At 56.1% G+C, this 27587-nt stretch overlaps 9 protein-coding genes across 9 annotated transcripts; 4 read left to right on the top strand and 5 right to left on the bottom strand.

Moving 5' to 3' along the window:
- Positions 1–1328: 1328 nt before the first annotated feature.
- KVR01_001193 (uncharacterized protein) lies at positions 1329–4683 on the bottom strand. The gene is made up of 2 exons (XM_044782185.1): positions 3476–4683; positions 1329–3396 (listed from the first exon to the last, which is right to left on the bottom strand). The coding sequence occupies exons 1-2, from the start codon at positions 4155–4157 to the stop codon at positions 2141–2143; spliced, it is 1938 nt and encodes a 645-aa protein (XP_044649148.1). The 5' UTR covers positions 4158–4683; the 3' UTR covers positions 1329–2140.
- Positions 4684–7853: 3170 nt separating this feature from the next.
- Positions 7854–8456, bottom strand: KVR01_001706 (ribosomal 60S subunit protein L30; the record flags this gene model as incomplete). Its single annotated transcript, XM_044781783.1, has 3 exons — positions 7854–7952; positions 8154–8278; positions 8351–8456. The coding sequence occupies 3 exons, from the start codon at positions 8454–8456 to the stop codon at positions 7854–7856; spliced, it is 330 nt and encodes a 109-aa protein (XP_044649661.1).
- A 312-nt stretch (positions 8457–8768) lies between these two features.
- Positions 8769–10209, top strand: KVR01_001401 (ribosomal 60S subunit protein L10). Its single transcript, XM_044794239.1, has 3 exons — positions 8769–8956; positions 9301–9685; positions 9786–10209. The coding sequence occupies exons 1-3, from the start codon at positions 8912–8914 to the stop codon at positions 10016–10018; spliced, it is 663 nt and encodes a 220-aa protein (XP_044649356.1). The 5' UTR covers positions 8769–8911; the 3' UTR covers positions 10019–10209.
- Positions 10210–11854: 1645 nt separating this feature from the next.
- Positions 11855–19865, bottom strand: KVR01_001456 (uncharacterized protein). The gene is made up of 2 exons (XM_044782170.1): positions 16177–19865; positions 11855–16100 (listed from the first exon to the last, which is right to left on the bottom strand). The coding sequence occupies exons 1-2, from the start codon at positions 16777–16779 to the stop codon at positions 15375–15377; spliced, it is 1329 nt and encodes a 442-aa protein (XP_044649411.1). The 5' UTR covers positions 16780–19865; the 3' UTR covers positions 11855–15374.
- On the top strand, positions 12883–14775 carry KVR01_001957 (uncharacterized protein; the record flags this gene model as incomplete). The annotated part of the gene is made up of 1 exon (XM_044787292.1): positions 12883–14775. The coding sequence occupies one exon, from the start codon at positions 12883–12885 to the stop codon at positions 14773–14775; it is 1893 nt and encodes a 630-aa protein (XP_044649912.1).
- KVR01_001502 (uncharacterized protein) lies at positions 17749–19524 on the top strand (the record flags this gene model as incomplete). Its single annotated transcript, XM_044785787.1, has 1 exon — positions 17749–19524. One exon carries the CDS (start codon positions 17749–17751, stop codon positions 19522–19524), a length of 1776 nt encoding a protein of 591 aa, XP_044649457.1.
- A 320-nt stretch (positions 19866–20185) lies between the features above and the next one.
- On the bottom strand, positions 20186–21206 carry KVR01_001323 (uncharacterized protein; the record flags this gene model as incomplete). Its single annotated transcript, XM_044786870.1, has 2 exons — positions 20186–21006; positions 21062–21206. 2 exons carry the CDS (start codon positions 21204–21206, stop codon positions 20186–20188), a joined length of 966 nt encoding a protein of 321 aa, XP_044649278.1.
- A 1133-nt stretch (positions 21207–22339) lies between these two features.
- Positions 22340–24450, top strand: KVR01_001179 (uncharacterized protein; the record flags this gene model as incomplete). Its single annotated transcript, XM_044793535.1, has 9 exons — positions 22340–22440; positions 22506–22768; positions 22847–23206; positions 23261–23449; positions 23523–23609; positions 23669–23891; positions 23958–24059; positions 24119–24283; positions 24342–24450. The coding sequence occupies 9 exons, from the start codon at positions 22340–22342 to the stop codon at positions 24448–24450; spliced, it is 1599 nt and encodes a 532-aa protein (XP_044649134.1).
- A 1282-nt stretch (positions 24451–25732) lies between these two features.
- Positions 25733–27453, bottom strand: KVR01_001428 (uncharacterized protein). The gene has a single exon (XM_044781457.1). It carries the CDS (start codon positions 27235–27237, stop codon positions 26113–26115), a length of 1125 nt encoding a protein of 374 aa, XP_044649383.1. The 5' UTR covers positions 27238–27453; the 3' UTR covers positions 25733–26112.
- Between the last annotated feature and the right edge of the window lie 134 nt (positions 27454–27587).

Below are 27587 nucleotides of genomic sequence, written 5' to 3'. Positions count from 1 at the left end.
CAAGCACAGCCGGGCTACGCTGGCACGACCAACCTGACAGCTCACCGTCCACCGAGTGCCGTGGCTCGTTGGGCGCCCCTCCAGCCCGTAGCGCAAGCCCCCCCCGGGAAATCTTGTTTTTCTCGTGCGCCCTCCCCCCTCCCATCCCGCTTTCAGCTCCCAGAAAGGGGGCCACGATAGCACCACCATCGGTCCAGGTGATCGGGTATGCAAAGCGCGCTACCTAGTGTACTGTAGGGCCGATCGATCTACCGTGGTGCGGCCAGCCCTTCGCTCTGCTCTCGCTCGCAGCAGGAATGCCACAGCCCAGTAGTGCCTTGTCCCCTGCCCGTCCAATAGGTGACGACGCACTTGCGCGGGTGTGGGCGAGGCACCCCCAGGACCGGGTCTCCCAACCCATCGGGCCCCATCCCTAGCTCGTTTCTTTTCGGCGATGGGGAGACCAGTGGCCCGCATTGTCATGGGGACGTAGGTTTGGGCGACACCCCAGATAGGGTGTGTGCCGGAGTACGGAGTACTCGTACATACACACACTTAGAACACACAGACATCAGACACCAGTCAGGTAGACAGCCAGATAGACAGACAGCCAGGCTGACTGACTGACTGACAGATAGGACGGACAAGGGCCTGGGCGGAACGTACCAGACGGCTTTGCATCATCGCATTGGCGACCGCCCGCCCGGGTACGACAATCGTGATCAGCTGCGCAGGAACCCGAGATTCTGACAGGCTGGCCCCGTGGGAATGGGCTGCGGGCTGCAGATGGGCCAGTTCTTCGGTGTTTCTGTTGGGTTGGGGGGTCTGTTGGTTGGTCGGCTCTGCCTTGCCTTTGGCTGCCTACTCCTGGCTGGTCCTTTTGGTGTGCAGTCTGTGTTTGTCTCTCCTGTTCGTCGTGTCGCGTCAGTGGGACGAAACCACCCCACAGCCCACCCGAGCCCCCGTGTTTGCTTTGGCTCGGCCTTACTCTGGCGGTGGGAAAAACAACAAACCCCCACGTAGGAAGGTGGTGGTGGGACAGCAGATACCACAGTAGCAGCAGGGCCGTGGGAAGGGTAAGTTGTCTCATGCGCAAGCAACCAGCGACCAGGCGACGGGAGAGACAGTCACTGCCTTGGCGCAGTGTGTGAGACAATACACACAAGACAGATTAATCGATTGCTTGTGCAGACGGACAAACAAACATATAGGTGCGAATGGACGGGTAAATCAGACAGGTCCCCTTGGGCGGTCTGCCTGCCTGCCTGCCTGCCTGCCTGTCATGTCATATCAGCCCCTCTCAGCCCTTTCCATGGGCCAGCAGGGCTGGCAGGTTGCCAGACTGGGCCGGCACAACTGCACCATCACGGAAGCATGCGTGTGCGACAGGAGATCATATCCTCTTCCAGGTGCTTCCTGACACTATTCTGCCATGTAACGTGCTCTCGTCGGACCTCAACCGCGGCTCAAGTGTAAGCCGGAGCAAAGCCACCGTGCCTCAAAGCCGCCGTCATGTGGCCTCGGGCCATGGGACAGACGTCACTGTCAACCGTCGCGATTGGGAACATCGGGGACACGGCTGGGTCATCACTGGGGATACGATGACTGTTCAAGTGTCCGTTCTGTGATCACACCGGTTGCGATTACACTGCTTTCACGCTTTCGGTCTGGCACTGCCAGAAGCGCCTGAAAATGCCCGTAAGCTTTCCTATTCTACCTAGTCTGCGGTGCTGAAATGCAACTATTCAAATGAGATGGGGGAGGCCGTCTTAACTTGAGGTGGCCTTGAGGGGGTATCCTATCCTGCGACAAAGACGACAAAGACAGTCGGTCATCTATGGCACCATTCAGTCCGTCATACTAGACGTATATACTTTGTGAACCGACAGGATGTTGGTAAGAATGGAAACTCCAGAAGCTGTGGCCGCGATGCAGTGTTGTTCTCCAACCCAGATGTATTAAGCCCGACATGGAGACCAAACACTTCGGACCAGCTCCAGCCCGGCCGAAGATCACAGCGTTTGCTTGTCTCCATCACCAGCTCTCGGACGCCAATCGGATTTGGTGGGCTTTTTCTATTGTGTTCGTCCATGTCATTCGGCAGCGTATTAACCCATTTCCAATATCATAATGTGTCTCGTAAACCTCGGCCGGGGCCGCTCTACTCCCTGATGGCCGACTCTCTCGGGCTCGTAACCTCCTCTTTCTTTGCGAACCACCCACCGATCCAGCTCTGTCGCTTGTTCGCCGCAGCCTGCGCCTCGTTGTTCTCCTGCACCAACCTAAGTGGGCGAGGCTTGTTGCCCGCATCGAATTTCTGTGTGACCTTCTTCTCGCGGGGCGGGCTGTGGTTTGGCGTGCTGCTGATGGTGTCCCTGTCGTTCGTCATCTGGGACGACGAGTCGCCGCTGACGCTCGAAGTCTCTGAGCGCATACCGGGGAAGTTGCCAGGGACAGAGCTGGCAGTCGCTCCAGAGGTATTGCGCTCACGCTGTGGGGTGCTGAAGAAGGTCTGCGAGTTCCGCGAGATGGGGGACAGAGGCCCGTCCGGCCCCTTATACATCTGGTTGACAACAGATGCGGCCCCGGTGATCTGTTCGCTCATCGGCCGCACACGCCGCGTGGACTGCGAGCGCCCCAGACCGATCGGAATACTAGGTGCCGTGTCGGGGTTGGAGAACTGCGCGAGATTAGCGGCGGTTGGCATCACCGACATGGGCCTTGGTCGGGGCTTGGTGGCCGCTTGTGGGTTGGAAATAGCCATGGACTTGGCCCGCTGCAGCACCGAGGAGCCAGAGGCCTCCCTTGGTGGTGGCGGCAGGTCTTTGTTGGTATCTGGCTTCGCCCCCGGCTCAGTTTGATCGAGGATGTGCTCAAAGTCCTGGTGCTGCAAAAGGCGCTCGATGATCCTGTTAATATAAAGCGTCAAGGCCTTGTTCTGGTCCTTCATGGACCGCACATCGCCTTCAAGTCGGCGGACGATATCGCTCTGGTCCTCTCCGTCGGCAGCGTCGCCGAGCTCGTCAGCAAGGCTGGCTCCGCCGGACTTGCCCTCGAGCGCGGCAAGTGCATCGTCGTTGCTTTGTGGCCCGCCCATGTAGCTGAAGTCACTGTTCTTGAAGTCGCCGTTCAGGGTCTTCTCCTGCAGCAGCAACTGATAGCTCTCGTTGTCCTCCATGAGGCGCGCGTTGGCCATGCGAGTCTCCATGAGGAGCTTCTCGACCTCCTGCAGCCTGCCGCCGCCGCGGTTCTCGGACTCGACAAGCTTGATCTGGGCCTCCGCCAGTTCCAGACGCAGAGACTCGATGAGCTTGTCCTTCTGCATGACGAGTTTCGACTGGTTCCTGGAATCGCTGCGCTGCAGAGACGCAGGCGGTGCAAAGCTGCCACCTTCGAGGCCAGGGGAGGTTGGGTTCACTGGTTGAGGAGCCGTTAGTATCTTGCTTAGATGATGAGAGTCGGTAATAGGTGCTCATGGCGCTGCTCTAGTACTTACGGGACCTAGTCGACCGAACCTCATCATCGTTATCTTCCTTGCTCATCTTCTGGTTGAGAGAGTCCTTCAAACGTGCAATGATCATCTGCAGCTGCTCTTCGCGATTTGACATTTCCTCCTTTTCCTTGACCATGGAGGAGCGCTCAGCCTCATAGATGGCCTCCATCTCCCTGATCTTTCGGGTGGCCTCGCGCTGCTCATTCTGCAGAGCCTCGATCTGCTCCTCGTGCTCGTGGCACTTCTCTTCGTATTTGACCTGCTCGCTGACCGTCTCGTCGAGCCTGGACTGGAGCACCTCGGCCTGCTTCCTGTACTCCTCGGATGTGGTCTCGGCCTTGGCCAGCCTATCCTTCAGATCATCGAGCAGTGCGACTGTTTCGGCGCGGGCTGCCTCCTCAGCCTCGACAGTGGCGGTGTTGCTGGAGGGGCCGTTGGCACTCGCGAGGGGCGATTCCCGCCTTTGTCCTGCAGCAGCACGCGCGGAGACAGGTGTCCCTGATCGGAAGGAGCGCGAACGGGCATGGCTTTGTGGGCTGCTGCCCGCAGCAGTAGCAGTAGCAGCATTGGATGTAGGCGTGGAAGAGCGTGGCGTGGCACGCGACGACGTAGAAGACGACGATGCCAGGGTCGAGGTAGGGTCTCGACCTGTGACAGGCGGTTTTTTGGCCGCAACGGTTGACATGATGGCCGTGTGGATGTTGTCTCGTTGTTGTTATGGTGTTTCGAGAATGTCTCGGCTGGGCTGAAGAGAAAGAAACAAACAAAGAGTTAGAGAAACACGCTAGGACTCGCAAGTAGCGGTTATAACAGGAGTTGCAGGGCGTGGGCAAGTGTTAAGCAAGATGCGGTGAGAGAGGTGGTCCGTACCGACACTCCTCTTTCTCTGGATGCTGTCAAAGTGGATATCCGGTTGGGAGGATGGAATGGCGACTAGCGCGATGCCATGGGGATCTGGAGCGGGCAGCGATTCGAAGATAGAGATGCAATTGTGGGTGCGGACGGGGTTGTCTGTCTGCCCAGTGTTTGGACGATGCTGGAATACAAGACCTGGTTGATGTGATTTGTGTTTAGCATGCGTGGCCCAGCAATGAGGACGCAGGTGGCGCTGGCAGGTCTCGAAGAACGCGATTGACTCGGTGCAATCCAAGGCACGTCGGACCAGCAAAGAATACAAGCAAAGAGCAGGGCACGGCAGAGTTGGGGCAAAGCAGAAGCGGCTTGGGGTTGGGGATTCCGAGAGAGAAGCGGGCAGTGATTGGCAGGGCGACCGGGAACAAGTGTGTTAGGGCGGTGTTAAGGCTCGCGGGCCAGCTGGTATGGGATGCATAAACAGAAGGGAGAGTGAGTACACAGTACTCCGTAGGTTCTGCCCCTTTCTTTTCCCAATCAGCAGCGCAGACCGAGGAACAACATACTCATTGCAAGACTTCCAGAATGCAGCTTTACTGCAGGAACTGCTAGGGTCTACTGCCCTACAGTGCATACTACATAGTACGACAATTCCACAGGGTGCAGCCGCTCTCTGTGTCGAGAGCTGACGTACCTGGGTACCTAGGTATCTACTCCGTAGGTACCCAGGTACGGAGTACCCTGGTAGGTACCGTCGCGCAGGGCTGGTCGCACAGTGTCCTCAAACCGTGCCAGCAGAGGTTAATCGCCTTTGATATCTGGTTCGATGGCGCCTGTTGATTGATTATTGGGCCATTCTCCGGGGGAAGCGCCCAAAAGTACATACCGTCTGCCAGTAGAATTCGCACGTCGAACGACTATTGAAACAAACCCGGCCACATGAGTGACTCAACCAGCTCAACTCCCTGCGAGCAACATCCCAGCCTGATATTCAGCCCAAATCTGGCCCAGGCACAGGCGCAATGCACAGACTCGACCGACGGCAACGCTTCTTGGCCTTCCCAAAGGCCCGGATCTTCCATGGTGGCAGGCATGCCTCCCTCATTTGCCGGCTCATCTCCATGTTTATGCCGAACAGGCAGACAAGGACGCCCGGCCTACACCGTATGTCCTGGCAATTATCTGCTTGTAAGCTCCACGTGACTGGGCATGCATGATCTCGCCCTGGGGAGAAGTCGACATCAAATCTCGGTTGTCCTGCGGCTTGCCAATCTCGACCAGGACCTTCTCCGGGGGACGTCTCTTATTGTTCTGGGGATACAACCCGTCTGCCCTCCCACGGAAGCATCTTTGAAAATTGCTTGAGACGGTCTGTACAGAATGGCCATTAATCATGCATCTTCAGATCACACAGGGTGGGCGCCACTTGGGCGGGCTTCCCAACTGCGGTGCGAACATACAGACATACCGAGGCTCCAGCGCCAGAGGATGATGGCATGGGGCTCGTCGGACCGCATTCCAGCACGCTTCTCTTTCCCCACATCTAGGCCCAAAGTTTTGTCTGCCTTGCGCAAGAAGTGCTCAGTGCTTCGGCGGGTTCAGCGGAGACAGGATAGCTCCACCTCGGGCTTGTCCGTGTTCTCCGCGCTTTGCTGGCGTGGGCTGCGTGGGTGGTGAAGTCCGGCGTCCACGGATAGCAGGCCTAGCAGGCCTAGCAGGCCGCTGGTTTGCTGATGAGGAAGGGCTCAAGCTCGCAAGCCAAGGCGTGCCCAATAACGTATCTCAGTTCGTGCGTACTGGATCTGAACTAATGACAGTGGACAAGACGGGCCTGAGCCTTTGAATGGTGATATAACAACTAAATGGCAGTGGTAATGTAGTTTCAAGGCTGGCAATATCCATCCTAGTGGCAACAGATCTCGCATTGCCACCACGAGAAGCCACTCAGTTGCGGCACAGCTCTTGGAGCTTCTCTTCGCGTGTGATCTCCAAGACCAATGAGCTGCCTGGACTGAGAATGTCAACTGGGAAAGGCAAGCCAGACAGCGAACTTATTCTTTCACTGGGATGCGCTTCAAATGCTGCTCGTGCTCCGCCTTGCAGATATGTTCCTTACTTGACAACCCCCAGCCCGGACTCAAAACCTTGGCCCGGGGTTCTCCTAGGATATTCGACGCCAATGTTGTCGAGGAGAACGAGCTGAGCGTGAAGCAAAGTCTGAGAGCCGAACAATCCTCTCGGGTCAACAGCGCCATGTCTTCCACGTGTCTAGGGCGCACCTCTATCCCTTCCGAGGCCATAAGCCATGTTCTGTAGCATACGGGGTACCTGTTCTCTAAAGCGACATCCAAGCAGAGTCAATAACTATGCCGACCAAGAATGGCCAAGGACGAGCGTTTCGCTGGGCATTTTGCTGAGTTTCTTGTCTACGCTCCTTAGCTGAGAGGACAATCTAGTCCCTCAAAGTGTGGGCATCTAGGGTATGGTTCAATCAACATCCCAAATCCCCCGCCGCGAAACGGCTACGATTCAAGCAACGCAAAAGCAATGGCGACTGCTGCATTCGTCTTTGTGGTATCGACCACTCGACGGAGCGCACTCGTGTTTGCACAGGATATGCTAGTCGTTAAGTGCTTGGGAGGTCCACCTCCCGCGCCTTAAGCTGTGACAGATTTTCACGCAGCAATCTGAGTCTTGATTCGGCCTCAACACTCGGGGCACGGGAAGGCGAAAAGCGGCCATAGGCTTTACTATTCGGTGCAGGAATAGCCTCTGATATGATCGTAGCCACGGGTTTGCAAAATACGTAAGCCGCACCAGCCTCATCGTACGTGACAAGGTAAAGCATTCAATGCTTGACCTTTTGGCGCCGACAGGACGTTGAAATCCTGGATAGTCGCCGGCTTTATCAGCCGTGGCTAGATACCGCGCGGCAGGATAAAGTCTGTCAGGTATCGACACTTGGGCGTCGAGCTCATGCCTTCTCATGGTTCTAACAGCAGGCATCATGTGTTACGACAGTTCCGCTGTACCGTTGCGATACCAGACATGCGTTCGCGCTTATTGGCCAAGAAAGGATAATGTGCTGCATGTGACTCTACGAGTTCCATTCATTACAAATGGTCATAGAATGCTGCGAGCACTCAGGACACATGCTGGCATCGCTAACGGCGATACCGGGAGAGACCTGAGGACTGTTACGAGCCTAGGATAGATAGTTCACAAAATCTTGCAAAATGTCGCCCGAAGCTTGCAGAGGTGGTGCCAAGACGGCGGCGCGGCTAGGTGTGGATTGGTGCTGGGTGAAGCAGATCTCATGATGCTACCCTAGAGCCATTCAGAGGATGGGAGACCTCGTCCTTTTGTGGTCTGTCGTGAATGACAACCTGGTATCATGTCCTGTACTGAAAAAAGTTTTCCGTTCCCATGCCATGTAACAAAATGACCGTGTGTGAAGCATTTGCATCGCCATTGCCCAACCAGACGCCGTAACCGTGACACCCGCGATCCTAGTGATAGGTCAAGCATTCTATGAAGCCTGCTCGCTGAGGATGTCGGAGTCACCAGCGTCGAGGACGGCCATGGTGGAGCATCGGAAGAGCTTTCCGCAGGCAGTACCCAGCTCGATCTGAGCGGAGGAAGAGGTTAGCCATCGCGTTCACCCTCCAGAGAAAACAGGTCTCTCCTTCGCTGGGTTGGAGGACGCCGAACAGACGGCGCTGTTGCGTCCTCCGCAGAAAGGGCGTGTGATGCCTTTGTTTCCCATTGTTGTCTTTTTTTGCTAATCTTCTCCTTCTTCTCTCCCTCAACTTCGTGGGGACAAACTTACGTTGGTGCCGCCGTAGTGGTGGACCGGGGCCTTGGACAGCATGGAGTAGTACTCGAGCTCCGACTTGCGGAGAGGAGGGGTGTTGCCGGCGATGAGGACCAGCTTGGCCTTGCCAGAGCGGAGAGCTGGAAGCGACGGCACATTAGCACGAGTTCACATTTTTTGGGTGCACAGGATAGAGCATTAAGCGGACTTACCCTTCAGAGTGGACTTGTAACCCAGAACGACCTTACCCGACTTCATCACCAGGGCGAGGCGAGAGTTGAGGGTGTCACCGGTCTTGGTCTTCTTCTTGGGGGCCATCTTGACTGATTTGTGGTGATCTGGTCTTGATCTGGGTCTGGTCGAAGGATGGGAGATGGGTTGTCAGAAGAGGGTCGACGATGAGGCACGGTCGACAACGAGAAAAGTTCACTTGGACGCACGGCTGGCTAGCAACTTTCCGCTCAGAGCGAGTGGAGATGCCGGCCAATCATAGCGTAGCAGCGGCGGACAAACCCTAGGCCAGAGCACGTGAATAAGTGGGGCGGCTTCGGCGTGCGGAACCTGCAGGTGTGCGGCGTGCTAGTGGCGCACCGCAGCGCTGCCAGAATGGGCTCGCCGGCTGTGCTGCTTTGAAATCAGGCCAGGAGACGGCAAAACCAGAAAAGAGGGACAGCCCCCGTCATTTCCACCCTGCACACCACACCCAGCAAACGCAACGAAGCACCACTACCCATCACGACATATTACCGTCCACGAGACAGAAATCAGTCAAGATGGCCCGTCGTCCCGCTCGTTGCTACCGTTACTGCAAGAACAAGGTGAGCGACGACCCTGCTGCGAGCGCTGCAATTTGAAGAAGAGGATTTCGATCTGGAGAATGGGAAAAAAGGCGTCGAGGACTGCCAAGGAAGGAAACACTTCGTCTACAGACACAAGAGGAGACGGCGAGACGCCCTGAGGAACCTCCCGACACGCTTGTCGATACCATGTCGCTGTCGGGAGGCCGGGGTTGTGGGAGGTCGTCGAGTGATTTGCCTCTGCATCCCAACAAACCCGCAGAGATCACAGCTCTCTCCATCGATCGAGTCCATCGACATCAGTAGCAGCGCTCCAGCACGACGTCACTACAGATAGACAGTATTGCTAACTTGATGACACTCAGCCCTACCCCAAGTCCCGGTTCAACCGTGGTGTCCCCGACCCCAAGATCCGCATCTACGATCTTGGCCGCAAGCGCGCTACCGTCGACGACTTCCCTCTCTGCATCCACCTCGTCTCCAACGAGTATGAGCAGCTGAGCTCCGAGGCCCTCGAGGCCGCCCGTATCTGCGCCAACAAGTACCTTGTCAAGGTCGCCGGAAAGGAAGGTTTCCACCTGCGTGTCCGCGCTCACCCTTTCCACGTCGTCCGTATCAACAAGATGTTGTCTTGTGCCGGTGCCGATAGACTGCAGACTGGTATGCGTGGTGCCTGGGGCAAGCCCAACGGCACTGTCGCCCGTGTCAACATCGGTCAGATCATCATGTCTGTCCGTACTCGTGACTCCAGTATGTGCCCACTCCATGAATACTGCCCGTTGCTCGGACGTCCCGAGCAGGGACGAGCAGGGACAACAGCCATGAATGTCTGCTGACGTACCATGATCAGACCGTGCCACCGCCCTCGAGGCCCTGCGCCGATCCCAGTACAAGTTCCCCGGTCGCCAAAAGATCATCATCTCCAAGAACTGGGGCTTCACCCCTCTCCGTCGCGAGGAGTACCTGGAGAAGAAGGCTGCTGGCCGCGTCAAGGTGGACGGTGCCTACGTGCAGTTCCTGAGCAACCACGGTCCCCTGAAGGAGAACATGAAGCGCTTCCCCGAGGCCTTCTCCGAGGCTTAAGCGTCTTCTCTTCTTTTTGCTGCATGACAAGTCAAAAACCGTACTGCATTTGGGATCCGGGCTGGCGTAAAATAGGGTTTACTACGAAAGGTCGAGGGGCTACGTTGATTCAGGCTAGATGTTCTTTCCTAAGGGAAAAAGAAGTAGCTACGACTCAGTCAAATCGGATTTCAATCCATGGGGTTTACCACAAAGATTACTTGACTCCGCCAGTGACGGCAGCTGCAATGCAATGTGCGGGATGATGACATGAACTCTTCTTACACTTTGGGAATCCCAACGAAGTGGGAGACCGCACTTATAAAGCCCAATGACTCTCGCAGACTTGCTCCAAGAAACCCGGGACCTGTCACCCGTGACCCTTCCGAGACACCGGTACCGGCCGCGAGACCAGCAGTAGTTGCTGGTGGCGGTAGGGGCCGGGTTGTGAGGACACTTGACTGCCCAGGTAAGGATACCTAGATACCCAGCAGCACGCCAGAAGGGCATGATCCTCAGTCGCTTGTGGTTGGTTCATGTCATCTCGTACGGGCACGTTACTGCACAAAACATGGGTTGCCTGCATAGTGGACTCAAAGTAGACTATACGTGCTCGTGTGATCATTGTTAGCCGCGGCGAACGCTCATCTCGCGAGCCGGCAAGCCTGGAACATCAAGAAAGACTGGCAGATACCCACCGTTTTCATCATAGGGCAAAATTCTGCAACATCTTCGGCGAGTTCACGAGTAAGTCGCTGGTGAGACCAGCAGGTTCTGAAAGGCACCTAAGCTTTTTGATCTTCGGCGTTTGTGAATCAGGGGAAGAGGTCTATTCGCCTCCCCAGATGCCGAGATCCCCAAGTCCTCCGTTGATGACAACGCAGGTTTGAGGCCTTGATGAGTCACTCCGACTTACAAATCGTTATGCTCGTACAGAGATGCATCGGCTTGTCGGCCACGGGCAGATTGGCAAAGGTTTGAGGCCAACGTGGTGAACCAAAGGCGACATCGAGGGTTGCAAAGGGTCCGATCCATCCATCTTATCATCCCGGGCCCGCTCTTGAGATAAAGGAGATCGGGGGTAGCGAGGACCCGCCCCAACATTATGCAGAACAGGTGCACTACTGCGTACTGCGAAATGGGAACGGCCCATCGTCAGCCCTGCCAGGAGACGTGGGCAGGCGGTTCGCTGTGTTTGAGATTTGGTCATCCACCCATCTGCCCAACCACCCTGTCTGTGCTGTCTTGCCAGGTGTGTGCCGGGGGAAAAGTAATGGGACGAAGGTGGCAATGTGAGGTGATTGTCGGCGGGGGGGGGGGGGACAAAGAGAACACGCTGCAAACATGCCACGAGTCGGGCTACCGTGACGGTACACTATAATCGACATGCGGTCGCAACCGTCAAGTCTGAGCCCATGGGGGCCATGGCTGCAGGTTGGAACCCGTTCCAAGGACGAAAGGGGCCAAGCTGAAGGATCTCCCAGGTGTGTAATACAAGGCGCGGGAGCTTATGTTTGATAAGATTAGGACGTGGGCTCCTGGCATCCCACATCCCACATCCCATTCAACTGCGCTGCTGCGCGACTCGCAAGAAGACGCTCGGATGGCAAATCCAATGTCCCTCCCTCTCTTCCCCGGGGGCCATGGTCTGGAAAGCTGGATCAGCGCGGTTGGGGACATCTGGAGGCGCTCGTCATCTCTGTGAAACGGACGTCACCAGGTAGCGCTACCGGCTTGCAGCCGGTGAGGGGCAGCCAACTGCAGGTACCTGGACGAGCTGGGAATGCTAGTATGTACCTACCTTTCTGGGTACCTACCTGGTAGCACGTAGTCGCTCTCGTCTCCAGTCACGCCGCTTATCACTGGTGGGGGTTGACGCTCCGAAAAAGCAAGCGACAGACATGTCAACGACATCAGCAAGCACATCAGCACACGCCCAACCCGTCTGCCCGTCCAGCTGTTGTCTCACCACCCTCCCTTCCTCTCCTTCCTGCCCCCATTCTGTACCTCCTCTTCCTGCCTGCCTCTAGCACCTGCACACCGAATCCGCCGGTACCGCGTCGGGTGTGCCGTCGTTGTATGCTGCTGCTCGTGGACTGGGCTCCCTTGACCTACTCAGCGCCATAACACACACCACCACACCACCACACCACCGCATTGTTGGGGCTAGCCGTCCCGTCATTTACTCATCACCACCCCTCCCTCCCTCTTGTCCATCCGCTTTCCCTGGGCACGCTCCGGCTACAGGATACCGTATACGTGTTGCTTGTTTCTGTAGAAGGCACGACGAGATCCTCGTCCTCCTCTTACGGCTCTTTGAGCAACAACTTTGTCCTCTCCTACTGTTCTTGTCTCGTCATCCTCCTCAGTCCTCAGTCCTCCCAGGGTTGCTCTTCCACCGGAGACGTTTAGTCATTCTTGGTGCTCTTGACGACATCCTTACCGGGTCCCTTGTCCCGAATTACGTCCGTACAAACCCGACATAGCTACGTGCTTTAGTCGGCTCCGTTCGACCCTGTCTCCACTATCAGTCTCCTCCTCGACTGCGAAAGTGGCTCTCTGACACCACCATTGCCCTTATTACCCGTCGCTTGGGTGCGCCTCACTGTATCCGCTCCCGTGGGACGGAGGACGACGGGTTGAGCACGATCCACTCATCATGCCATCTCGCTTCTAAATATCGCCTCCCGACCTCGACACAGCAGTTTGCTGCCTGTCCTCGACATCAGATTCCCATACATACTTGAAGCACCTGCGTCGGCTGTGCCCGCAAGCCATATCTCTCCCGCCTCCTTATCTAAACCATCTGGGCTTCGCAACCCCGCGGCTACTACATCGCTCCAGATCTATCTAATCATTTCCACATATATACCCTATTGTACAGAATGGCCTTCCATCAACCTACGAGACAAGTTGCACGGCGCACTTCTCGTGCAGTCGCCCCGAACTCGGCGGATCTAGAGGCGCTCGCACCACGACCTCCTCTAACACAGTCACGCGACGAGTCGCAAACATGGGTCCTATTCTCGCCTGCCACCGACTCGGGAACCTCTGTCTCCTATCTGTCGTCGATACAAGACGAGCAGCCCACACCTGGCCGGTCAAGGATAAGCGACATTGGAAGCCTTCAAACAATAGCACAATCCGACCACTTCTATTCCGAACCTGCCAACTCCGACGTCCTCGAGGAAGACGACGCGAACGAGGACGATGCCGAGTTCGACAGTCTTGACAGTCACTTGCCAGACTTCCTGCACAGGGGGCAGCAAGGAGGAAACACACAGTCTACCACTATTTTCCCAGGCCACGATGGGTTGGGCAGTTTCAGACTTGACACCCAAGGATTGGCAACAGAAATGCAGGAGACAATGTATCAGTTTGAGCGTTACAACCCCCGCAGGGTCAAGAGACGACGAGAGTCTCTGGAACTCGGTCAGCTTGCTTTGGAGAGCGAGGAGGCACAGGAAGCTGATAGACGGCGGCGCATCGAGGAATGGCGCCTCGAGCAGAGCCGAGTATTATTACAAGAGATACAGAACGAGACGAGACGTAGGAGAGAATCGACCGTGTCTGCGCTGACGGGCGGGCTCAGGAGAGGAAGTCAAGCATTTGTGGATGCTGAGGCCGAGGACGCGGCGCTGAGCACGGCTGGCGATCCGACGCCCGATGCTTCCATGGCAGGGACTGAATGGCATGACCAGGATGCATCTGAGATGGATCTCGGCGCTGGAGAGACCGAAGAAGCGGGTTACTGGACGCGTCTCACACGAAGCGTCATCCGTGACCTGATGGGCATTGATGATAAGCTGCTGTGCGTGCTTTTCGGCGAGGCACTTCCTGGGGATATGGATCTCGACACTGACGACCTGTCATCCACGCCGCGGGCTGCTGCTCCTGGGAGCAGTGCGGCAGAGTCAGAGTCATCTTGGCAGCTTCAACTCCTTGACAGGATGGCCCGGGAGCTTGGCGACCTGGTCAACCACCTGTCTGCTCACCCGCACCCTGGGGCCTTCTCAACATACACTCGCATGCAGCAGATGCCCCTGCCTTACGCTGGACTGCCTGTTATACCCGAAACTGCTGCTACCCCTGCACAGTATGCCTCAGTGCAGGCCGTGCCTACGGTCACTGAGCCGACCGAGGCGATGAGGCCTGCGCCTTCGAGGAGGCCTTCGACCGCGGAGGAAAGCACAATGGCATCCATGCCTAAATTCCAGCCTACGCTACAGGCAGTGCCCCATGCACAGCCCATGGACATACCTCGGACAAAGGCTGCAGAGGGTTCAACCGAGGCATCTGGGTCTGAGAAGCTCGCGGGCACTTTCACACAGCAAGAGTGGGAGCAAGACCTAGACATCAAGCTTGTATTCCGGTATCTGCGTAACCGATTCACCTCGTCACGTGCTGCGGCTTCGAATGCCACTGGGCACTCGCAATCGCATCCCCACAACCCTTCCTCGGCTCAAGATGCAGCAGCGAGAGCAGCAGCCCGCGTGAGACAACATCATCCCCTCGTGCGTGGTGTCCACTCTCATCAAAGACGGACTTCTTTCAAGGTCAGCGTGCCTGCAGGTGCGCAAAGCCAACTAGTCAGGCACGCCAGCAGCTGCGCCAGCCAGAGTACTAAGAGGAGTGGGCGGCGGGGAAGCATGAGTGTTTCGTCGAGACACTCCAGCAGGCATTATTGGGACCTTGGTGCGCGTGACGGCGCGGGTAGTATTGGCACCGGAAGCATGATCGCCAGCACGGGGCCGATGGGGAGCTGGGGGGAGGTCTAAGAACGGCTTAGAGATCAGTGTACGATTACCCGTGGGATGATAATGACGGCATGGCTCGGTGAAAGGCGCTTCTGGTTGTTTTCATTGTTATTTCTCGGCCCGCACATGGTTGTTGGCGAGGTTTTCGCCGACCGGCCGGGTGTGGACGAATATACACAGGAGGAATAAGGGAGCGCAGCATAAACCTACCTCATCTTGGGGCATACAGCAGCATAGATTTAGCTCGAGTACTGAAAGATATCCCAGCACCAACGTTTCATAGCTCTGCTGATAGGAAGCATCTCGTGTACTCATGTAAGTGTATGGCCCTGGAGGCTGGCGTCGAGGAAGCAAGCAAGTGTCAAGAAAGCGTCTAAATCTACTGTTTTCAAATTCCCTCATGTCATTTCTCGGCCGGTTTGAGGAACTTGTTTGGTCCCTCCAGGTATCATGAAATTACCATCAAACAGTTGTTTGAAAGTCAAACCAAGCTTTTCCCGCGCCACATGATCTATACCTAAACGCCGATACAATGAATCAAATGAAGTCCTTTCTTCCAACACCGGACAGCGCCGTGCCCAAAAATTAATCACCCCCCGCGGGGGGGGGGGGGCACACGCCTATGCGAAATGAATGTGCTCCTTGTTGAAGGCGTAGAGCAGTCTCAGGAACGCGTTCTCGTCCAGCTTACCCGCGCGCTCGTCGGCCAGCCCCGTGGTCTCGAGCACTCGCTGCACCTTTGACCGCACCAGCTCTGCGACCTTGGTCTTCTTCCTCCTGCTGGGCGTCTTGGCCGGCTTCGCGGCCGCGACCGCGGCCTGCTCTTTGAAGAATGCGGGCACGTCGTCCTCGTCGTTGCCGCCTTCATTGCCGTCGACTTCCATGATGCCGCCCCACTCCTCGTCATCTTCCTCACCGGCGCCGTCGCCGTTGTTGTCATTGCCGTCCACGTCCATGCCCATTATTTCGTCCTCCTCGTCCTCGGCGCCGGTCTCGACGGCGCTGTCATCCACTGGGACGTCGTTCATGGCGCACCAGGTGCGGTAGTTCTTCTCGACCATGGCGAGGACCTCCTTGGTGCCGAAGCTGGCGCGCACCGTCTTGTTCTTCCTGCTGAAGACGACGCGCAGCAGGCCGTCGAACTCGGCCCAGCTGACGGCGGGGCGGTCCTTGCCCAGTTTGGGCTCGATGCGCACCACTGACGACTCGACCTGCGGCGGGGGCTTGAAGTTCTGCTTGCCGACCTTCATGATGTGCGTGATCTTGGAGAAGAACTGGGCGTTGACGGACAGCCGGTTGTAGAGGGCGTCGCCTGGGCGGGCGGTCAGGCGAAGGGCGAATTCTCTCTGTTGGTGGGATGGTCAGCACATAGCACATGGCGCCGGTACGCACTGGCGTGACGGACGGGGGTGGGTGCCATACCTGGAACATGAGAACACAACACCTCGGGGGGTTCGGCATGCTAAGGAGCTTAAAGACGAGGGGACTCGAGATCTGGTAGGGCGTGTTGGATATGCAGACGTCGTGGGGCGGGAAGTCGAGCTTGATGGCGTCGCCCAGCAGGACCTCGAGCTTCTTCTGGGACGGCGTGCCCATCACACGCTTGGTGATCTCGGCGGCCATCCTGGGGTCCAGCTCGACAGCGTACAGCTTCTTGGCCTTCTCCAGTATGCGCACGCTGATGTTGCCCGTTCCGGGGCCGATCTCGAGGACGGTGTCGGTGGGCTTGAGGTACGACTTGTCGACGATGGCGTCGGCTATGCCGGGGTTCTTGAGGATGTGCTGGCCGACATTGGTATTAAACTTGAAGACATTGTTCTTGCTCGTGGTTGCTGCGCCGCCGGGTTTCTTGGAAGGGCGTTCGTAGGGGGTCGAGGACGACGATGCGCCTTTGCGCTTGGTGGATGCTTTGCCCATGTTGTGGGAGGTGACTGGGCGGGCAGATTGGACTAGGTTGTTTTCATCACCGGTCCTGGCAGTCGTTGGAAGGCGTGCACAAGCAGGTGGTCGAGTAAGTGCGAGCATATGAGGAGTATTGTTTTGCTATCTTGGTCCCCGAACCAAAAAATATTCTTATCGATAAGTACCTAGGTAAGGAAAGACTGCGGAGGGACGGCCCCGCTGCTGAGAGACCCTCGGGTCGGGCGACAGCGTGGGTCGCAGCTCCGCGCCCGGCCAACTGGGGCCGTAGTGCGTCTACTTGCTCGGTAAGTCGACCGTCACGGCAACACCAGCGGGGCCAGCCACTTTGAGGCGTCACTATTGTACTGCCAACGGTGATGAAGATGCCACGCCAGCTGAAAAGTGCCTGTTCCAGAGTTGCCTTGTCCCACGCACAAGCCCATTGCTTTGCGGCCCCAAGAAGTGGCTCAAGGGGAGAGAGAACGTGGGCCAGACTGTTGGGGCACCCAATCTGAAACCCACCTTTTCATCAGCAGCATCGACAGCATCGACAGCATCGACACGCATATCCACACCGCAGCGCCTAGCCAGGCACACCCACAAGGTTCGAGGATCTGTTGATCTGCCGAGGCGTTCGAGTCGCTGAGGACGTGTATCGGAGGCCTTCGCCACGGCCCATCCCCAGTCACCCGTCGCCAGTCAGACGGAGCAGTGAGGCGAAGCACGCCTGCTTGCGTCGTCCCGGCCCCAGCCAGCCCAGCCAACCACACTTGCCACCGAGCTTAAGCCTCTATCGACGCCGTGTCTGCTTCGACCTTGTCCAAAAAGCACCTGAGCTCCTACTTTGTGCTGTTGTCTCACCAATCTCCAGTTGAATTCCAATACAAAAGTATTATTATTTGGTCGCTCCCACGAGTTGTCTGCAGTCGGACCCTGGTACCGGGGTGGTGCTGATATTGAAGCTCACATCACTCACCCTGAGCCTGACTCCGAGCCTTCACGGGGGAGAATGCGGTCCTGAGTAACGCCTGCAAGGACAGCCCCAATAACACTTCCTCTGTGACCACTGCAGAATCCCGCCCCGCCCTCACCATGTCGATCCGGATAGCCCTGGAAAATCCGCCCGAGTTCTACACCAACCTCGATGCCATCTCCGGGAAGGTAATTCTGGGCATTAGCCGGCCTGAGCAAATCGGCGCCGTCATCGTCAAACTCGAAGGCGAGTCCAAAACATCCCTGGGTGCTCCGGATGACGCAGGACTCCAACTGGACGCCCCGAATCGACGCAGGGCTACTGTCGCGGAAAACTCTCAGACCCTTCATGAGAACCATAAGATTCTCTACAAGGTCCAGCAAGTGTTTCCCGGCGACAATGTCCCTGCCTATGCCTCCCCGGTCGTCCTCAACCCAGGTCAACACGAGTGGCCGTTCAGCTTCAAAGTTCCATTCAATAATGCCTGCGGCGATCCCAACGCAATGGTCAAGATTGGTGGTCTTGCCGGGGCCGGGGGCTTCGCTGGTCCGAGTTTCTTCGGCATGGGCGGTATCAGACTGATGGATGGAAGTAAACAGCTGCTCTACCCTCACGTCACCAAGACCCTGCCCCCGAGCTTCACGGGCTTTCCAAGGGAGGCAGAGATCAGGTACTATGTGAAGGTGACAATTCAAAGGCCAGGTCTTTTCCGGGAGAATATCAGGCATCAAGTCGGCTTCAAGTTCATGCCTATCGAGCCACCACGCCCGCGGCCAACGAATCAGGAGGGCTATGCCCGACGCCCGTTCACCTTCACTCCGAAAAGCCCGGGCATCAATGGCAAGCCACAGGCGCAACAGCAGCAGAAGAGACAGTCCGTGTTCAGCCGCAAGCAAAGCTCCAATGGCCTTGCCACAGATGGCTCATCCCCTTCAGAACCGGAACAGCCTCCATCAGTCGAAATCTCAGCTCGATTACCACATCCTGCCATCCTCACGTGCAACAAGCCCATTCCGCTCCGTCTTCTCGCCAAGAAGCTCGTGGACACCAGTGCGCAGTGCTACTTGGTTTCGCTCCAGATCGACCTTGTCGGCTCCACCATTGTCCGTTGTCAAGATCTTGTAAACACCGAAACAACACGCTGGGTGGTTGCTAGTCGCCACGGGCTCTCAATTCCTCTCCAGAAAGGACCCGGCGATGCTGTCGGCACTGAAACCGAAGTCAACAACGTCTTGTGGAACAACTCGCCCCTACCAAACACTGTTATGCCGAGTTTCATCACTTGTAATCTCAAGCGGACATACTCATTAGAACTCAAACTCGGCGTAAGCTGGGGCACGCCACCCGGGGCAACGGCAGCCATCCCCGAGGAGGCGTCCTCCCTGTCTTCTCTACCATCGGTAATGAAGATGGGGAAGTCCAAGGGCAAGGCAAAGGACCCCTCATATAATCTGGCGCAAACCATGTTCCTACCCCTACACTTCAGCTCGGTCCAGGTGTACTCTGGCCTGGAACCACCACCAGGCCTAGCCGAGGCCGCCATGAAGGGCCGCAGACAGCAAACACAGCAGAGGCCGTCCGCCCGGCCCAGCCAGTCCGCGCCCTCGCTCCCGCCGCGACAAGAACGGCCGCACGACCCGCTCTACCCGCCGCAGCTCCGGCCTGGTCAGACAGCCACGCAGGCTCAGACGCAGGCACAAGGTTCTGGGGCTTCTGTCGGTGGAGCTGCCCCTTCAATGGAGGCTCCGCCGGCTTATGACGATGCGCCGCCGAGTTATGATGATGCAATGGCGGACGCGATGGTGGAGCCTATTGTTCCGGACGGCCGGACGAGACCGGCGTGGAGTGGGGTGACTAATGAGAACTCCCCAGAGACCCTACCAGGGAAGAATTGATAGAACCTTTGATAATGCGTAGCCTTCATACCCCATCATAATTTATGTCTTGCCTCCTTGATTTATCCAACCCTAAACTGTCCTGGTTTGGAACGACTTCTGTGTGCTGGACATCAAGCCTGTGACGTTCTTGGACGACGGCGACCATACAAATCCGGTTTCGCTTCTATTCCGCATACGTCCGAAGACATACACGGCCTTCATACAGTGCTACAATACTATGCTTCACGTGTGTGTGTGGTTTCGCTTCTATTCCGTATACGTCCGAGGACATACATGGCGCCTTCATACGGCGGTAAACACTCAAGACCTAGAGTTCAGTTATCTTCACAATACGGTTATTCTTTGGATCCTAGTACTAAGGCATGCTGAAATATAAATTCAAGTTTGTCGGCTTGACATATTAAATTATTATGTCTCAAGTAGATTTTGGTGTCTCTCATCCAATCACTTCGTCCTAACTATATCACGTATCTAATACTAGTATGTGCTGGGACAACTGAGGTCAGAACTACTAGTATAAGCTAAATTCAAGTAGCAAATATCTATGGAACTGAACCCTCAATTCCTTGGTAAACCTACGTTCTGTAAAGTTAGGTCTGTTCCTCATTAGGCATATAACTTGCTCGTTCATTTGTAGTCATGGCCGCCTAAACCTCAATTAGAGACTGCGTACTTTGATCGCCTTCTCTGTTTGAGACAGAGGCTCTACCACACCTGATATCCACTCCTGCTTCTTCTCATCCTTGAATTCGGGATACGGCTTCCTGCAGTGCCAACTTTCTTCGGGATACCCCAGAATCTTGGCCACTATCCACTTTGTGCCATTGATGCCTCCCTTGCCAAAGCCCCATTCCATCTTGGCCAGCTCGATCTGGGCTACCTCGGCATCCTTCACCTTCCCTGCCTTGAAAAGGTCGTAGATATTCGTGCACACCTTGGGATACAGGTTTGCCACGCCCGTGATCACACCCGTGCTGCCCACGGACAGGGCCGGGACAAGCCAGTCGCTCTGTCCGGCAAGGGCACAGAATTGGGAGGGGTCATAGGTTGCCCTGACACGGGCGACCTTCGCGATTCCACCGCAGGTGAGCTTAACGCCAACGATGTTGGGGTGGCGGCCGAGGCGCTCGAGCATATCTGAGTTCACGTCCAGGCCGGCAACGACGCCTGGGAAGTTGTAAATGAGCACGGGCACGGGGCTGGCATCAGCCAGCTCTTCGAAGAAGCCCACGATGGCCTCCTCGTTCATGGCAAAGTGGAAGTAGCTGGGCACGAGGACGAGGACGAAGTCCGCCCCGGCCTCCCTGGCGCGGTGCGTCTCCGCGATGACCTCGCGCGTCGACTGGCCGGATGTGCCCATGGTGATGGGCAGATCTGCGCGGCCGAGCGACGTGGCGACCTCGCGGGTAAGCTTCACGAGCTGGACCTTCTCTTCTTGTGTGAGGACGACGGCCTCGCCGTTGGTCCCTGCTATCACGACTGCGAGATCTCACTTTAGTAGCTGGACGAAGACTTACAGGCGGGGGGCGCTTACCTCCATCAAGCCCAGAGCTTATCAGGAATTCAATATGTTTCTTCTGCAGGTACCAGTCAAGCTCTTGACTGGCATCATTCTTGAACCATGTCAGACTTGGGGCATGGATTCCGGGAGGGAATGATCGTGTAGTTGTCGAACCCATGTTCTGGAAGGTGTAGATGGGCACGTTATGGAATGGTGACAAAATTAAATTCACAAGGACAAGTATTTTTCGAAGCTGGGTAGTTACAAAGCCGTGGGAAGACTGGCGTACTACGGGCGTCTTGAACAAATCTAATAAACTTTGACTTCAGATGCTGGGGAGCATCAAGGCGTCCCTGTATCAGGCCCACAGCCGACTCACGACTTCGCCATCCGACTAACATCGTGCTACAAAATCGCATTTTACGGACCAAATGCGGGAATCACTCGCGGAAACTTGGGTCGATTCCAGCTAGTGTCGAGGAAGCCCTCACCCTTCGTCTCCACAGTCCCACATCTGTCGGGACGACGCATGATGCGGCGGAAAGCCCGACGAGGACAGGAGTTTTGAGGGCCCGGAGCCACGTTCTAGATCTTGAGTCTAGCATCGCAGAGAACAAAACATAGTGGCTTGATGTTCTATAGAAATGCGCGCCATTCGCAAGAGGCAGAGTGAGGAGGGTCTGTGTCTTTGCTGCCAGCCAATCATGCTTGCTGCTCGCGTCGGCTCGCATGTCGGCTCGGCTGTTGCAAAGGCACGAGGAACGTGTTGGCCGGGGCGCCTGGGCGTCCCCAGCTCCAGCATGTCCGACGTTCCCCATGGGATAGTGGCAATCGTCCCCGGACCCCAGAGTCAAGCCACCTGAAATATCCACTTCGGCAGACGCCTGTCTCTGCGCCAGAGCGTGGGGTCGGGGGCTTGAGGGCGAGCTATGACGAGGCTGGAATGGGATTGCATGGATGCCGGGTCGTGGACGGCCGAGGAAGTTCAGTTCGCGAGCGCATCTGTACCCTGCAGGCAAGGGTTGCATCTCGACTGAGAATCCGGAGGGCTTCGTAACGAGTTCTGTCTATTGAACGTGACTAAACCCCCCTGGCTCCTGGCCACAACGTCTCCCAGTCCGCCGGAACTGGGCCCGAGCGTGGGGCACTCGCCCTTGAGTAATTGGTGATACTAAAAGCTTTGTGCCCTCCGTCTCTTCGTTGCTCCTGCTTCCCGGGCCCTTGTCGTCGCACGAAGATCCCAAGACCCAGAGAACATTTGAAAGCCCCGAACCAAGAGTGCCAACGCTACGAGCAACTACCTACGTAGCCATGGGAGGCTTTCGCGCAGTCGAGGATCGGCCAACGCCCAAGGAAGTGTACAATTGGCGGCTATATCTCGAAGCAGCAGTCATTTCATTCGGTTCGCTGTTGTATGTCAACCCCCAGCTACAGTCTTCCTCTTTAGGCTCTTTCACGCTCACAAAACAAATGTCAGGTTTGGCTACGACTCGGCTTTTATCGGAACGACAATCGCAAGAGACAGTTTCAAGAGAGACTTCAATATCACAGCTGACGTGGCGAACAGCATCTCAAGCAACATCACTTCGGCATTCCAGGCTGGAGCCTTCTTTGGAGCCATATTCTGTTTTCTGATCACGGAGCGCGTGGGACGGAAATGGGCGCTGGAATGTAGTTCTGTCATCTTTGTTGTTGGCGCCGTTCTGATGACTGCTGCCACCAGCCAACTGTCATATATTTGTGAGTTTGGAGCCCCTTTTCTGTACCCTGACACTACTCCCGGCTCTCGTTACAGAGTTGGACGCTGACAGATAGTAGACGCCGGTCGCGTTCTCACCGGGGTCGGGTGCGGTATCATAACAGCCACAGTTCCGAGCTACATCGCGGAGTTGTCAGTCCCGTCTATCCGTGGTATGCTCACCGGACTGTTCGAGATTGTCTACCAAGTCGGGTCTGTTCTTGGGTTCTGGATCAACTATGGGATCACCAAGAACATGGACTCCTCGAGCGCAGTAAGCTGGCGGATTCCCATGGCCGTACAGCTGATACCGGCCGGCCTCTTGTTGGGTGGCGGCTTGTTCCTCCACGAGAGTCCCCTCTGGCTCATGCGAAATGATAGAGAGGAGCAGGTCTTTAAGAACCTGCAGTACCTCCGTCAGCTCGCCCCCGAGCATCAGTGTATGTCTAATTCTTCGCCAAATCTGCAACCGAGCCCTGCTGAAACGTGATCAGATATCCAAGAAGAGGTGCAAATGATGCGGGACAGGCTTGCCGAGGAGGCTGCTGTTGCCGGCAAGTACGGAACCGGTGCATGGTCTTTTTTCCGTGGGGCGCTGAGCGAGCTGAGCCGGAAGGGTATGAGGAACCGTGTTCTGCTCATTTTCTGTGGCTTTGCTCTGCAGAACTTTGGTGGAGCTGGAGGTATGGAATGTCACGATACTCAATCTTCCGGTTGTCAAGCCTGTCGTTGACTAACCTTTTCTGTCCCTCGAAGCTATCAACTACTATTCCCCAACCTTATTTGGCTCTCTGGGAATCACAGATGTCACATTGTACACCGGTATTTACGGCCTGGTAAAAGGTACGAAACTCGCCGCCCAGACCTGATGTTGGCCTCGGGTCACTGATGTATGCTTCTAGCCGTTTCGTCTATTATATTTTACATCTTCCTCATTGATGTGTGGGGTCGCCGCGGCCCTACGATCGTCTCGTCACTGGGCTGCTCTCTATGCCTGTGGTATATCGGCGCATACGTCAAAGTCGGCCATCCAGCAGATCTCATCAAGGCCGGTAAGAAGCTGCCCTCGTCCACGGCCGCCGGTGGTCAAGCCGCCACAGCACTCATCATGATCTACTCTGTGTTGTAAGTACCACCACCCTCATTCTTTTACGGTCTAGTTCTTTTCCAATTAACATTATACTACACAAGCTGGTCTTTCGGACTCAACGGTATCCCATGGATTGTGTCGGCTGAGATATTCCCTGGTGCACTACGTACAATCACTGGAACCTGGACTGCTTGCTGCAATTGGTCAGTACATTTACTTCAGCCCTCACGTCGTCATATTTATCTAACGCCAATGTCTTCAGGCTCACCCAATTCATCATCACGAAGTCACTGCCCTATATTTTCACGTCTATGGGCTATGGCACTTGGTTCTTCTTTGGGACCTGGTTGCTGATCGCCGTGGCATGGGCCTTCTTCTTCCTACCAGAAACCAAGGGTGTCTCCATTGACCAGATGGATCTTATCTTGTACGTCTTGCTCGTCTTTATTCCTCTCACACCCTATGCTGACTCTATTGTGGAACAGTGGCTACGAGGGTGACAGACAGGGCTTGTCATACAAGGAAAATACCGCAAGGCCTTCAGCCGATGCGAAAGACAAGACGATCGAGAGTGAACACGCCGAGGAGCTGTAGTTTGGCTTCAGTGTCGGTTTCCACTTGCTGGTGGTTGCTTCGTTGCTGCAGCAATTAGCGAAGATATTTGAGTGAATTTATACCATCGCTGCTCTATTGAATTATCTAGATATATCAACACGTCAGTATTCAGACTTTGTTGTCAATGAATGTTGCCCGGTAGGGTGAGGTATCGACGTCGTGCAGTCCAAGGTCACATGCAACTGGTCCGCAACGTCATACATGCATCCTGTTTGCTGTGCGAGTTAGTGTCAACACTCAGGCTGAGCCATGTGGCATGAAATAATTCTTTGCACCCAAATGAAAGGAATGCATTGGATTTATGGTTGTATGTATAGAATCCGTACTTGTACAACATTGACGGCCCTCGAGGAAGCTTCGCGAACGACCGAAAACGGCACCCAAACAAAGAGACTGCACCTAGACATGTGACACTCGCCTTATTAACACCAAAGGTTTCCGTATCATTTGCATATGCATATAAGACTCGAGCTTGAAAAGCGCGCCTATTACAGCCTGCGGCTGGTGGTGGGTTTCCTGGCAGGGGAGCTGCCAGAGAGTATCACATAGGGAGAAGTGACGGTACGGGTCTTATTTACTGCTAGAGATAACCAACGGTAGATTGGTTATTATGGTCTTTTGGCCGGACGGTGTAGGCGTGTGGCTAGCAGTCGCGCCCTCCGTTGCAGGAGACATACTGAGGCTCATGATTTAAGGAGACGAGACACGATAGATTGGAACCGCAGGAAGGAATGAGATGACACCAAGTAATGCCAAACCCGCTTTGACCCAGATTTAAGCGCAAAAACTGACCAACATGTATGCCAGGGCGTCAGAGAGAGCATGGGAACATATGTCACAAGATGACAGGCTACACATTCAGTGTTGAAATGAAATTGCTCAAGTATGAGGTCTGTGGACTCTTTAGTCTTTGCCGGCACTTGAGACATTGATTTTAAAGAAAGTAAGTATCGGCGGCAGGAGAAAGAATCGGGTAGATGGTCACGGCGAAGGTCAGTCGGGCCTATTGAGTTATAGCGAGCTTTCGAAGACAGTAATTGTCCAGGAGTCCTGCCGTAATTCCGGCATGGGTGATCGTATCTAAAACTTATTACTGCCATGGAGTTGTCCGTCATCTACGGCTGAACCTTTGAGCGATTGCTTTTGCATGAGAGCAACACCAATGAGTGTTCTGTTAGGACAAAAGACAATTGCAGTGCTTTATTAGATACCCGCAATAGGGTCTGCTAGGCAAGGCCTTTTACGGTGAGTTTCGAACACATGTCTTTGCAAGCCGGTGTTCTTTTCAAGGCTACCATCTCAGACTACAAGTCCATTACATAGACAGATTAATGCGATTTGTATAATGCAATCTGATTAATGGGAACGTGCCTCTGTCCGGTGATGCTGACAGGAAAATGGCGTATCCCCCCTTCCCTCGTGGTATTATGCTGGTATCATGGTATAGAAATCAAACCCAAACGCCCCCCTGATGTCTCATCATAGTCACTTCTAAAAAAGGATAGTAGAAGAAGAAAAAAACCAAGAAAAAAACCAAGAAAAAAACCAAGAAAAAAACCAAGAAACAAAGCAGGCCAAACCTTCGGAATGCGTAAAATGCACACGAATCTCTTGGTCAAAGGCAACAAGGCTCATGACCAACTAGCGACGACCGCCGCCCTTCTTTGCAGCGTTGGAATAACCGCCGCTGACCCTGGAGCCCCTCCGGCGCGCAACGGTGGCGGCATCCCAGGTGCCGGCAAATATGTCCTCGCACTCGTCCTCGTCGTCCGAGTCAAACATGACCTCGCCGTCGCTCTGGGCGGGACTACTACGACCATCCCCCAGGCCACCGGCCTCCTCCGAGCTGCAGCTCACCTTGGGCGCGGCACCATCACCATCGAGCGCGGAGGCCCTCCTGGCGGCAGGGCTGGTGAGAGACCCGGCGGGCGCGGAGGACGAGTAAAAGTGGGGGGTGGCTCGGCTGGCAGCAGGGTGGTCCTGTTGGAGGTCCTCCCAGGAGCGGTGCAGCGAGACCCTCTCGGTCTCGAGTATGAACTTGCCAACCTTGTACTTCTGGGCGTGCTCGCGGGCGTCGACGTACTTCCAGCCGATCTTGACGGCGCAGGTGGCGCAGGTGATGTCGGCGACGACGTGGATGCCGGTGACGAGGCTCCGCTTCTCGGGCGAGCCGACGGAGACGTTGACGAGGTTGGCGCCGTCGCGGGCGAGCGAGGTGTACGAGGTGGGGTTCGGGGCGGGGGCGGCGGTGCTGGAGGCGGCGGCGGCGAGGGGCGGGCCGGGGCAGGACGGGGTGGAGGAGGGCAGGGGCGCCGAGACGAGCAGGGCGCGGCCGTGGCGGCCGGTGAAGCCCTTGGAGACGACCTGCAGCCCGTAGGCGAGGTCTGTGCCGCAGGTGGTGCAGCGCAGGACGTCCGGGAAGGTGCGGGACAGGCGGCCGCGGTCCGAGTTACGGCGGGTCCGGGGCGGCTGCCGGGGTGGCTGGGACAAGGGCTTGTCGTGGTCCAGGTGAATGGAGTAGGTCTCGCAGGGGAGGTGGTCTATGGAGGTGAGCGAGGTGGGCGAGGTGGGCGAGGTGCTCAGCGAGGGCACATCATTGCTGGCGGCGGCGGAGGAGGCGATCGAGACGATGGTGGCGGAGCTCTGGCGGCGGCGGAAGAAGGGGATCTTGAGGCTTGGGAGGAGGTAGGTCGCAAACAGAGGGCCCGTGTCGCCCTTGTTGGCACCCTGAGTGCTGCTGCTGCTGCTGCTGCGGAAGACGTTCATTGTGGGCTGTGATTCCGCGCACAGTGTGCAGGTTTCTGGTTTCTTCCGAGGATGTGCCTATTCTGGGGCCGAAGGGAGGAGGCTCGACACAGAATATACGGCACTGGATCGGTCTGGAGTCGAAAAGTCGACGGGCAATGGTCTGTTCATGGCAGGCTGCTCTGCAGACTGCAGTTGTGGTGGACATTGGACATGGGCGGCGAGTTCGGAAGTCACAAGGACAGGCGGGTGGTGATGAAGTCACGACCGGGCGCACAACGAGAATGAGGGGCTGGATGCAACCACTACCGAGCCAGAGCTTAGCAGAGCCCCACAGTGACGCACTGCTGTCTCTGCACCCAACATGCCAC

This window comes from Diaporthe batatas (genome assembly GCF_019321695.1).
Source record: "Diaporthe batatas strain CRI 302-4 chromosome Unknown Contig00002, whole genome shotgun sequence".
Classification (NCBI taxonomy): domain Eukaryota; kingdom Fungi; phylum Ascomycota; class Sordariomycetes; order Diaporthales; family Diaporthaceae; genus Diaporthe; species Diaporthe batatas.
The sequence above is the reverse complement of the archived record's forward strand: the minus strand, read 5'-3'. Positions and strand labels throughout refer to the sequence as shown.

Bases quoted from the DNA above. Each gene is read 5' to 3' on its own strand.
- KVR01_001193 (XM_044782185.1), bottom strand. From the start codon at position 4,157: ATGTCAACCGTTGCGGCCAAAAAACCGCCTGTCACAGGTCGAGACCCT. The intron at 3,397-3,475 runs GTAAGTACTAGA...CTCCTCAACCAG, and splicing joins GGTTCGGTCGACTAGGTCCC to TGAACCCAACCTCCCCTGGC.
- KVR01_001401 (XM_044794239.1), top strand. From the start codon at position 8,912: ATGGCCCGTCGTCCCGCTCGTTGCTACCGTTACTGCAAGAACAAG. The intron at 8,957-9,300 runs GTGAGCGACGAC...GATGACACTCAG, and splicing joins ACCGTTACTGCAAGAACAAG to CCCTACCCCAAGTCCCGGTT. The intron at 9,686-9,785 runs GTATGTGCCCAC...TACCATGATCAG, and splicing joins TGTCCGTACTCGTGACTCCA to ACCGTGCCACCGCCCTCGAG.
- KVR01_001456 (XM_044782170.1), bottom strand. From the start codon at position 16,779: ATGCTCGCACTTACTCGACCACCTGCTTGTGCACGCCTTCCAACGACT. The intron at 16,101-16,176 runs GTATGGCACCCA...TCCCACCAACAG, and splicing joins GTTGTGTTCTCATGTTCCAG to AGAGAATTCGCCCTTCGCCT.
- KVR01_001428 (XM_044781457.1), bottom strand. From the start codon at position 27,237: ATGAACGTCTTCCGCAGCAGCAGCAGCAGCAGCACTCAGGGTGCCAAC.